General features: G+C 47.2%; 1 protein-coding gene across 1 annotated transcript in view; it reads left to right on the forward strand.

Moving 5' to 3' along the window:
* Nucleotides 1–12,500, forward strand: part of nbeaa (neurobeachin a) — a 231,892-nt gene that overhangs the window by 99,715 nt on the left and 119,677 nt on the right. The window contains exons 8-9 of the mRNA XM_041851474.2: nt 6,810–6,929; nt 8,391–8,537. Of these exons, the coding sequence (XP_041707408.2) occupies nt 6,810–6,929; nt 8,391–8,537 (267 nt within the window). The remainder of the gene's footprint in view (nt 1–6,809; nt 6,930–8,390; nt 8,538–12,500) is intronic.

The raw sequence follows: 12,500 nt of genomic DNA on the forward strand, positions 1-12,500 counted from the left end.
TCCGCTCTCCAACCAATAATTCACAAAATGGGACAAACACCAAATTGAGACTGCATGCAGAATTCTGCAAAAATATCCTCTGTGTACAACGTAAAACACCAAATAATGCATGCAGAGCAGAATTAGGCCGATAACCTCTAACCTCACACTGCCCACAAAATGAGGTGGAAACTGAGCTGCACTTCCTAACTTCCTGCCAAATGTATGTCCATATTAGAGACACATATTTCCCTCAGATTACACAGACCCACAAAGAATTAGAAAACAAATCACATTTTGATAAACTCCCAATATCTATTGGGTGAAATACCACAGTGTGCCATAACAGCAGCAAGATTTGTGACCTGTTGCCACAAGAAAAGGGCAACCAGTGAAGAACAAACCATTGTAAATAAAACCCATATTATGTTTATTTATTTTCCCTTTTGTACTTTAACTATTTGCACATCGTATAACATAGGATATAGACATAACATGACATTTGAAATGTCTTTATTCTTTTGGATGTTTACTGTTCATTTTTTATTGTTTATTTCACTTTTGCTTATGATCTATTTCACTTGCTTTGGCAATGTAAACATATGTTTCCCATGCCAATAAATACCCTTGAATTGAGATTAGAGAGAGAGAGAGAGAGAGAGAGAGAGAGAGAGAGAGAGAGAGAGAGAGAGAGAGAGAGAGAGAGAGAGAGAGAGAGAGAGAGAGAGAGAGAGAGAGAGAGAGAGAGAGAGAGAGAGAGAGAGAGAGAGAGAGAGAGAGAGTGACCTGTTGCCACAAGAAAAGGGCAACCAGTGAAGAACAAACACCATTGTAAATACAACCCATATTTATGTTTATTTATTTTCCCATTTGTACTATAACTATTTGCACATTGTTACAACACTGTATATATACATAATATGACATTTGAAATGTCTTTATTCTTTTGAAACTTCTGAGTGTAATGTTTACTGTTAATATTTATTGTTTATTTCACTTTTGTTTACTATCTACTTCACTTGCTTTGGCAATGTTAACACACGTTTCCCATGCCAATAAAGCCCTTAAATTGAATTGAATTGAATTGAGAGAGGAGAGAGAGAGAGAGATATATATACTTTTTTTGTGTGACTTTTTCTCTTTCTTTAATGGTACATCCTCATTTCATTAAAACCTCACCCCCCACCCCCTACAATAATAAAAAAAAAATACCAATATCCCCTGTACTGCATACTCACCTTTCCCTCTACCCCACGATACAAAAACAATACCACACATCACAATAACCCAAACCTCACCTCCTCTACAACCGTATATCCAGACCATCTTCCCCAGCTATACAGACATCCCCCCCAACACACCATATCTCTTGAAACATCTCCACACTTTTTATCATTTTATAGAACTCAAATTCCACCCTAAGGCGCACAGAGACCATCCCATTAAATAATAGTAAAGTGTCTGTTATCCCCCCACCGTTGACCCTGTTCCTCCTTGCTATCCAAATAGCTAACAGAAAATTCAACAACACACATTTTTCCTTTTCCTTATTTGAATACCTGTACCCCATTATAAACATCCCGACAGTAAAACCCACCCCCAACCTCTCACACAGACATTCCAACTGAGACATTAAAGGCATTAACCTGGCGCACACAGAAAACACATGAATCACAATTTTACTCATGACACAGAAAAGACACCCCTGTCCGACTCCCAGTTCAACCCGTGCCAACCAGCTGTTAGTGGCCAGGGCTCCATGTAAAACCCTCCACTGGAGGTCCCCTGACCTCTTTGGTACTGGGAGTTTTGTAGAGCCCCCTCCATCTAAAACCCACCATACTATCCGCCCCACATACCCCCTGCCACTGATGTGCCTTCACTCCTGTTAGGCTCCTGATGTTCCGTACCTTAATACAGAGGTTGTAGAGGGCTTTACCTCCCACCCCTTCAAACTCCCCCAGGCTCAGAGTGTTAAAATCTAACAAGTCCTCCAGCCCCCCTTGCCAGTCCCCAGTCTCTGGCGTCACCTGCAGTGGCGGAAACATTGGTGGCCCCTCCCCCTTTGGCCGCTCAAACACCCCCTTTACCGGCTCAGACAGTGCCTCCTGGACTTCCCCCAGGAATCTCTGCCAGGCCCTCAGCACCGCAGAGTAAAAATCAGAGAGTCATGCCTTTAGTCGGAATGCAGCCACCCTGATCTCCAGTTCCACCAGGCCCTGTCCTCCTTCATTTACGGACATATACAACACTGCCGCCCTCAGCCAGTGATGGCCCGACCAGAACAAATCCACCAGCTTGTGTTGCAGGTCTGTGAGCAGCCCGGCGGGGGGGTTGAGGACAGACAGTTTATGCCACAGGGAAGATGCCACCAGGTTGTTGATTATCAGCACCCTCCCTCTATATGACACTTGGGACAGGAGCCACCTCCACCTGGCCAGTCTTGACACCACTGCCTGTGACAGCCCCTCCCAGTTCTTCCTGACTCAGGTACACCCCCAATATTTTAAGCCCTTCACAACCCCACTGCAACCCCCCTGGAAGCAGAGGAGGGGCCCTATCCCCCCATGCCCCACATTAACAGAGCTTTGCTCTTTCCCCAGTTTACCTTAGCTGACGAATTTCCCTCGTACACCTTCAGACTATTCTCTAGTGCCTGCATATCCTGACGTTCCCTGACCATCACATAAATGTCATCTGCATACACTGACACTGCCATGCCTGTCCAGCACACTCCCTGCAGACTCCTGCGTAGCAGGCCCAAAAAAGGCTCAATGGCTAGTGTATATAACTGCCCTGATAGAGGGCATCCTTGTCTAATGCCCCACCTCACCCAGACTGGCATACTGAGCCCCCCTCCCACCTTGACCATACATGATGCCCCAGCATACAACATCTTCACATAATCTTCCCCAAACCCAAACACAGACATCACATTAAACAGATACTCATGGTCCACTCTATCAAAAGCCTTCTCTTGATCTAAAGAGACCAGTCCAAAGTCCACATTAGAACTTCTCGACAAGTCCAACATGTCCCTGATTAAGAACAAGTTGTCCGTGATTAAACGTCCTGGTACGCAATATGTCTGATCCTTGTATACTATAAAGTCCAGATGGGACTTTAGTCTGTTAGCGAGGACCTTTGCAAATATATTGTAGTCCGCACAGAGCAATGCCACAGGCCTCCAGTTCTTAAGTTCACACAAGTCCCCTTTTTTGGGCAGGAGAGTCAGAGCCGCCCGCCGCCAGCTCATCGGCAACTCTCCTACCCCGACGCATTCATGCAACACGCAAAAGAGAAGTCCAGTCCAATTATTCCCCAGAAGTTTTTATAAAACTCCACTGGGAGTCCATCGACCCCCGGTGCACGGCCAGGGGACATCTGGGTTACGGCCTCTGCCAGTTCATGGGACAACAGGGGAATGTCCATTTCATCCCTCTGTACCAGAGAGAGCTTAGGGAGTTCGGCAAACAAAACCTGAGCACACATAGGATCACACAGTTCTGCCCTATTCAATTCAGTATAAAACTCCACAGTCCGCTCCCGCATCTCCCCCACCACAGAGGTCAACCCGCCCTTCCGAAAGCCGTAGACAATGCATACCCTTGGCTTCACCGCTCTGTCTTTCCACACCAAAGGAGGAGGAGCTGGGAGCATCCATCTCCTTGAGCATGGAGAACCTAGCTCTTACAAGTGCTCCCTTTGCTTTAACCTGGAAAAAACTGCCCAGGTCCCTACGTAGTTCAGCTAGATTAGCCTGGAGGCCTACATTGCCTTGCCCCACCAGCTCTACCTCCATCTCTCTAATACTACGCTCGAGCTCCCCCAATACTCTCCTAGCCTCTGAGGATGAGAGAGCTTTATACCGTTGACAGAAAAGCCGAATTTGGACTTTTCCCACATCCCACCATTGACTCAGAGACTCATACTCCTCTCTTCGCTGCCCCCACCTTTCCCCAAAAGTCTAGAAACCTGAGCAAAAAGTGGTATCTTGTAAGAGCTTTACATTAAACTTCCAATAGGATGCCTGCCGAGGCCCTGGTGAAATAGACAGCCGAGCCATGGTTATGTGGTGATCCGAAAAACCCAATGGGAGAACGGTAGCGCCCAACAGCCTATTGCTCTGATTCCTGGACAATCGATCAAGCCGGGCTGCACTCACCCTAGCCCCAAAGACCTTCACCCATGTATACTGTCTTGTGTTGGGATGTCTAGTTCTCCAAACATCCACTAGGTCAGACTGATTAATGATGTCCCTTAACACCCCCACTGAGCCTGAATGAGGCTCCTCCCCATTTCAGTCTCTCGTAACCATGTAAAGTTCCGGTGCCTTGCACCACCAGCCTCTGCTCCCACCTCCTTTCCTCTTCGCTTGACACCCTCCTAGTCTACCCTTCCCACGATTTAACTAGCATAAGCTGACTAGGCTCAGCCTCATCTACACCACCATCTATAGCATGACTAAATCCAGCCTCATCTACTTTACATTTTCTACATCTTCAGCTCATTTCACTCGCTCATCTCCATCTCCTAACGGGAGCAACCTGCCCTCCCTCTCTAGTCAGCCCCCCCGAACCAGGCTAAATTCCTTGGTGCCTTTCACTACACCAGCATCTGCCCGTCTCACCTACACCACCATCTATAGCATGACGACCCTCCTCCACCACCATCTATAGCATGACTAGCCCCAGCCTCATCTACATCACCACTAGATAGCATGACTAGGCCCAGCCTCATCTACACCACCATCTATAGCATGACTAGGCCCAGCCTCATCTACACCACCATCTATAGCATGACTAGACCCAGCCTCATCTACACCACCATCTATAGCATGACTAGACCCAGCCTCATCTACACCACCATCTATAGCATGACTAGACCCAGCCTCATCTACACCACCATCTATAGCATGACTAGACCCAGCCTCATCTACACCACCATCTATAGCATGACTAGACCCAGCCTCATCTACACCACCATCTATAGCATGACTAGACCCAGCCTCATCTACACCACCATCTATAGCATGACTAGACCCAGCCTCATCTACACCACCATCTATAGCATGACTAGACCCAGCCTCATCTACACCACCATCCATAGCATGACTAGACCCAGCCTCATCTACACCACCATCTATAGCATGACTAGACCCAGCTTCATCTACACCACCATCTATAGCATGACTAGACCCAGCCTCTGCTGCCTGTGCCTCATGGCCTCCTGGACGTTGACCTCTATTTCCCCCACTGGTGCTTGAACCCTCACCTTGTCTACGGCCTTTATGTGGGCACGCAAAGCTCTTATGCCCCAAATCCCCACACTCAAAGCACCGCAGACTATCTGTGCTGGCAAACCCTGTGTAGAGCCCCTCCCCATGCCTCACTTTAACATGCACATTTAACTGTTGCTCATTGTTATTCAGAAACATGAACACTTGCCTCCGGAACGAAACAACATGCTTGACGGCATCTGCCTGAAAACCTGCCGACATTACACGAAAACCACTAGCAAACTTACCAAAACGACTCCGCTCCTTCCTGATTTGATCATCCGTAATAAACGGAGGCAAATTTGCAACTACCACCCTAGTCGAAGGGGCAGAAAGAGGAGAAATTGGCACCAACACACCCCTTACAAATATTCCACTAGAAATTAGCCTACCCACCAAATGTGCTCTTTTCATGAACACAACCACAGCTTTGTTCATTCTGGACGCGGAATGTATATATTCAGCTCCTACCTGTTCGCCGACCGCGAGCAGAACCTCCTCCACCTTAATTATATTATCGGGAACACACCCGAATCCATGCCGTAACGACAGCGTCTCCTCCGCGCTAGGCTGCTAGGCTGCTAGGCTGCTAGGCTGCTAGGCTGCTAGGCTGCTAGGCTGCTAGGCTGCTAGGGCCGCTAGGGCCGCTGGGCCGCTAGGCGCCAGCTGGCTGGCGCCGCCAGGGCCGCTAGGGCTGCCGGGCTGCTAGGGCTGCTGCAGGCCGCTAGGCCGCTAGGCCGCTAGGCCGCTAGGCCGCTAGGCCGCTAGGCTGCTAGGCCGCTAGGCCGCTAGGCTGCTAGGCTGCTAGGCTGCTAGGCTGTGAAGCCGTCGCTCACACCTCACCGTTCAAAACCCCAGGAAACTAAACCTCTGTCCTCTTCCTCTCTAACTTTGAAAATAAAAAACAGTGGGTACCACTAAAACAAACAGTGCATTAACCCTCCACCATAGAAAAGAGAAACCAAGGAAAGAAACAAGAAATAAGTTAGGACAAGCCCTCCACACCAAACACTCACGCTCCAAAAAACTCCCAGCATGCACTCCCTGGAATACTCTCCATGACCTTTTCTTTTGAAGGAACAGGTCATCCCAAGGACAGTAGCCTCTAAATCTCAGCCCTACCACCCTCAGCTTTACTTACAGCTCTCCTAATGGGAGTTTGGGAGTGCAGGGGAAGACTTACTGTTGTTACATTTTGCAGGCATGCAGGTTAACACACACACACACACACACACACACACACACACACACACACACACACACACACACACACACATACACACATACACACACACACACACACACACACACATACACACACACACACACACACACACACACACACACACACACACACACACACACACACACACACACACACTCTCGTGTCAATATTTCTATTTTTTATTTTATTCTTTATCTTATCTTTATCTCTGCATTGTTGGGAAAGGACGTAAGTCAGCACTTCACTGTTAGTCTACACCTGTTAGTCTACGGATCATGTGATGTGATGTGATTTGATCTAACCCTCTTTCTCCTCTCTGTGTTCCAGTGGTACATGATCAGCATCGTCCACATCTACAACCGCTGGAGGAACAGTGAGATCCGTTGCTATGTCAATGGTCAGCTGGTCTCCTACGGCGACATGGCCTGGCACGTCAACACCAACGACGTAAGAGATCCCACCCGCCTTCCATCCTGTTGCCGTGACAAGAAGCATTGCCTGTTCTCGATGTGTGGATAGGACAGGATAGGACAGGACAGGACAGGGCAGGATAGGACAGGACAGGATAGGACAGGACAGGATAGGACAGGACAGGACAGGACAGGACAGGGCAGGATAGGACAGGACAGGACAGGATAGGACAGGACAGGACAGGATAGGACAGGATTAGACTGGACAGGATAGGACAGGACAGGATAGGACAGGATAGGACAGGACAGGATAGGACTGGACAAAACAGGATAGGACAGGATTAGACTGGACAGGATAGGACAGGAAAAAACAGGATAGGACAGGAAAAAACATTATAGGGCAGGATAAGACAGGATAAAACAGGATAGGACAGGACAAAACAGGACGGGATAGGACAGGAGAAAACAGGACAGTACAGCATATGACAGGACAGCATGTGACAGGATAGGACAGGACAGGACAGGATAGGACAGGACAGGATAGGACAGGACAGGACAGGACAGGACATTGAGGTGATAATGTGTCTCTGTGTATGAGCAGCAGGGACTTATGATAGGACATTAGCAGAACATTGTAAATATGCGCAGTTCGATGCAGTTTGGCAACATGACTGTAACCAGGTGTCTCTAAGCAACTTGACTAAAACCTGGTGTCTCTGCAACTTGAATATAACCAGGTGTCTCTGTGCAACTTGGCTATAACCAGGTGTCTCTGTGCAACTTGGCTACAACCAGGTGTCTATGTGCAACTTGGCTACAACCAGGTGTCTCTGTGCAACTTGACTATAACCAGGTGTCTCTGTGCACCTTGACTATAACCAGGTGTCTCTGTGCACCTTGACTATAACCAGGTGTCTCTGTGCACCTTGACTATAACCAGGTGTCTTTGTGCACCTTGACTATAACCAGGTGTCTCTGTGCACCTTGACTATAACCAGGTGTCTCTGTGCACCTTGACTATAACCAGGTGTCTCTGTGCACCTTGACTATAACCAGGTGTCTCTGTGCACCTTGACTATAACCAGGTGTCTCTGTGCACCTTGACTATAACCAGGTGTCTCTGTGCAACTTGGCTACAACCAGGTGTCTCTGTGCAACTTGACTATAACCAGGTGTCTCTGTGCACCTTGACTATAACCAGGTGTCTCTGTGCAACTTGACTATAACCAGGTGTCTCTGTGCAACTTGACTATAACCAGGTGTCTTTGTGCATGAGCTTAGCTAGCTGTGTAGCGGGATCAGGGATTTCTATTGGAACATGAGCTCCTTCCTTAATCTCCCTACAGTTGAATGAACACTGTGAGATCTGTTGTTGCTGTATATGAACTGCTACTGTCTTCACACCTGTGTGTATCCATGTTCTCTCACTCTCTCATCTCCCTCTTTCTCTCCCTCCCCCTCTCTCCCTCCCTCCCCCTCTCTCTCTCTCCCTCTACAGAGTTATGATAAGTGTTTTCTGGGTTCGTCAGAGACGGCGGATGCTAACAGGGTGTTCTGTGGTCAGCTGGGGGCCATCTACGTGTTCAGTGAGGCTCTCAACCCTGCTCAGATCTTCGCCATACACCAACTGGGCCCGGGCTACAAGGTAAACCACGCTACACACATAGAAACACGCACACACACACACACATGCATGCACACCCACACAAACACCTTTGGGTTGCTTCAGAAAAACCAAGCTCCTTTTCCCTGGCAGTTTGGTACCTGCCTAGGCCAAGAATCTGGGATTATGGAATTCTGCAATGATGCTCTAGAATCTCACACACACTCGCCCCCAGGAGTCTTTTCTGATGTTTGAGAATGTTCTGCAGCAGCAGCTTGTTCAGAATCATTCCTGATGTTCCAGAATATTCTGCAGCAGCAGCTTGTTCAGAATCATTCCTGACGTTCCAGAATGTTCTGCAGCAGCAGCTTGTTCAGAATCATTTGCGATGTTCCAGAATGTTCTGCAGCAGCAGCTTGTTCAGGATCATTCATGACATTCCAGACTGTTCTGGAGAAGCAGCTTGTTCAGAATCATTCCTGACATTCCAGAATGTTCTGCAGCAGCAGCTTGTTCAGGATCATTCATGACATTCCAGACTGTTCTGGAGAAGCAGCTTGTTCAGAATCATTCCTGACATTCCAGAATGTTCTGCAGCAGCAGCTTGTTCAGAATCGTTTGTGACGTTCCAGAATGTTCTGCAGCAGCAGCTTGTTCAGAATCGTTCATGACGTTCCAGAATGTTCTGCAGAAGCAGCTTGTTCAGAATCGTTCATGACGTTCCAGAATGTTCTGGAGAAGCAGCTTGTTCAGAAGCCAGCATTCCACCTCTCTAATTACTGCTTGTTTATCAAATCTGATTGCTCAATGTGTTTTTTTCACTGTATAGGGAGGTGTGTTAGGTTTGCGTGTGTTTGTGTGTGTGTGTGTGTGTCTGTGTATTTATGTGTGTGTTTGTGTCTGTGTGTAATTGCACGTAGGCTTGACCATGTTCCTGTCTTCATGATTGGCTAATGTAGCATAACGCCTTGAGAGAGAGAGAGAGAGAGAGGGAGAGAGGCAGAGAGAGAGAGGCAGAGAGAGAGAGAGAGAGAGAGAGAGAGAGAGAGAGAGAGAGAGAGAGAGAGAGAGAGAGAGAGAGAGAGAGAGAGAGAGAGAGAGAGAGAGAGAGAGAGAGAGAGAGAGAGAGAGAGAGAGAGAGAGAGAGAGAGAGAGAGAGAGATCCGTGAAAGGACAGTCAGTCAGAGCATTATCTACTGTCCCTATACTGCCTGTTCACTGACACAAGTTGACTTTACACACCACGCACACAGACACACACACTGATACGCACACACCAACAAACTCTCACAGTCTCACTGCAGAATTAGACGTTTATCCACGTTTATCCACGTTTCTCAAATTTCAAAAGTTGCTCCAAAAGAAAAATTGTTTTTGACACATTGGGTTGCTGCACACAACCTTCTGACAAAGAGTCATGGGATTACACCCATCCACCACCCCTGGCAAAACCCAAGTTACTTGATGGTAATAGCGCTCACTGTTGCCCCTAGTGGCCAGTTTTCAAGGCAATTCCTGACGTCCAATTTCATGGAAAGACGTCCAATTTCAATCTTGAACGATCTCCCTGCACACACACACACACACACACACACACACACACACACACACACACACACACACACACACACACACACACACACACACACATACACAACCCTTTACACCAATCAGTGTCACCCGGCTGAAATCACATAAATTGACTGTCATCTAGTGTCAGTGAACAGGCAGTGGGGATAGCAAAGTAGACTGTGTGTGTGTGTGTGGCAATGATTGGTGTAATAGTATAGGGATTCAGTTGACTGTATGTCTGCCTAGTTTGGTATCTTCCAAATTTGTCATTTTGATACTATACTGTTGATGGTCAGAGAGTCAGAACTCGGTTCTCTGTTGGTTAGAGATGATGTATTGATAGTTATGAGTAGTGATGGTTGATGGTCAGAGAGTCAGGACTGTGTTCTCTGTTGGTTAGAGATGATGTATTGATAGTTATGAGTAGTGATGGTTGATGGTCAGAGAGTCAGGACTGTGTTCTCTGTTGGTTAGAGATGATGTATTGATAGTTATGAGTAGTGATGGTTGATGGTCAGAGAGTCAGGACTGTGTTCTCTGTTTGTTAGGGATGATGTATTGATAGTTATGAGTAGTGATGGTTGATGGTCAGAGAGTCAGGACTGTGTTCTCTGTTGGTTAGAGATGATGTATTGATAGTTATGAGTAGTGATGGTTGATGGTCAGAGAGTCAGGACTGTGTTCTCTGTTGGTTAGAGATGATGTATTGATAGTTATGAGTAGTGATGGTTGATGGTCAGAGAGTCAGGACTGTGTTCTCTGTTGGTTAGAGATGATGTATTGATAGTTATGAGTAGTGATGGTTGATGGTCAGAGAGTCAGGACTGTGTTCTCTGTTGGTTAGAGATGATGTATTGATAGTTATGAGTAGTGATGGTTGATGGTCAGAGAGTCAGGACTGTGTTCTCTGTTGGTTAGAGATGATGCATTGATAGTTATGAGTAGTGATGGTTGATGGTCAGAGAGTCAGGACTGTGTTCTCTGTTTGTTAGAGATGATGTATTGATAGTTATGAGTAGTGATGGTTGATGGTCAGAGAGTCAGGACTGTGTTCTCTGCTGGTTAGAGTGAACTTTCTGTTAGCTATAGCACTCTGATTGCTAGATGTTTTTTCTCTAAATGGTGTTCTGTGTGTGTGTGTGTGTGTGTGTGTGTGTGTGTGTGTGTGTGTGTGTGTTCCCTCTCTCTAATGAGATAAGAAACATCAAGAGGTGAGAGAGAGGTTACGTCTCTGTTAATGGTACATGGTGGTGTGTGTGTGTGTGTGTGTGTTCACATTTCTGATATAGCAGAACAAGACGAAACAATAATAGTGGCTGTCAGTCTCAGAGCCAATGTAGCGGGTGATTTTGGACGGAGTCAGGCGCAGGAGGGTAAATCACAGAATAAATGGTTTATTCGGGAAATACAGCGGTACGCAGCAATGCGTGAAACAACTACAGTGCGGTATAACGGCGCACTGGAGAAAACAAGGCACACGGGTCAATATCCCGGTGATACACAATACAATAAAGCTCCACCAAGCTAATCTAACCTCCACAATAAACAATCACACACAAAGACAAGGAGGGCAGAGGGAACACTTATACAGGTACTGATGAGGGGGATATGAACCAGGTGTGTGTAATAGACAAGACAAAACAAATGGAATGATGAGATGAGGAGCGGCAGTGGCTAGAAGGCTGGTGACGACGACCGCCGAAGCCTGCCCGAACAAGGAGAGGAGGTAGCTTCGGAGGAGGTCGTGACAGCCAAGGTGTGTTATCGTTACTAGTGGCTGTCAGTCTCAGAGCCAAGGTGTGTGTTATCGTTACTAGTGGCTGTCAGTCTCAGAGCCAAGGTGTATTATCGTTACTAGTGGCTGTCAGTCTCAGAGCCAAGGTGTGTGTTATCGTTACTAGTGGCTGTCAGTCTCAGAGCCAAGGTGTGTGTTATCGTTACTAGTGGCTGTCAGTCTCAGAGCCAAGGTGTGTGTTATCGTTACTAGTGGCTGTCAGTCTCAGAGCCAAGGTGTATTATCGTTACTAGTGGCTGTCAGTCTCAGAGCCAAGGTGTGTGTTATCGTTACTAGTGGCTGTCAGTCTCAGAGCCAAGGTGTGTGTTATCGTTACTAGTGGCTGTCAGTCTCAGAGCCAAGGTGTGTGTTATCGTTACTAGTGGCTGTCAGTCTCAGAGCCAAGGTGTGTTATCGTTACTAGTGGCTGTCAGTCTCAGAGCCAAGGTGTGTTATCGTTACTAGTGGCTGTCAGTCTCAGAGCCAAGGTGTATTATCGTTACTAGTGGCTGTCAGTCTCAGAGCCAAGGTGTGTGTTATCGTTACTAGTGGCTGTCAGTCTCAGAGCCAAGGTGTGTGTTATCGTTACTAGTGGCTGTCAGTCTCAGAGCCAAGGTGTGTGTTATCGTTACTAGTGGCTGTCAGTCTCAGAGCCAAGG

This window comes from Coregonus clupeaformis, chromosome 27 (assembly GCF_020615455.1).
Source record: "Coregonus clupeaformis isolate EN_2021a chromosome 27, ASM2061545v1, whole genome shotgun sequence".
Taxonomy (NCBI): Eukaryota; Metazoa; Chordata; class Actinopteri; order Salmoniformes; family Salmonidae; genus Coregonus; species Coregonus clupeaformis.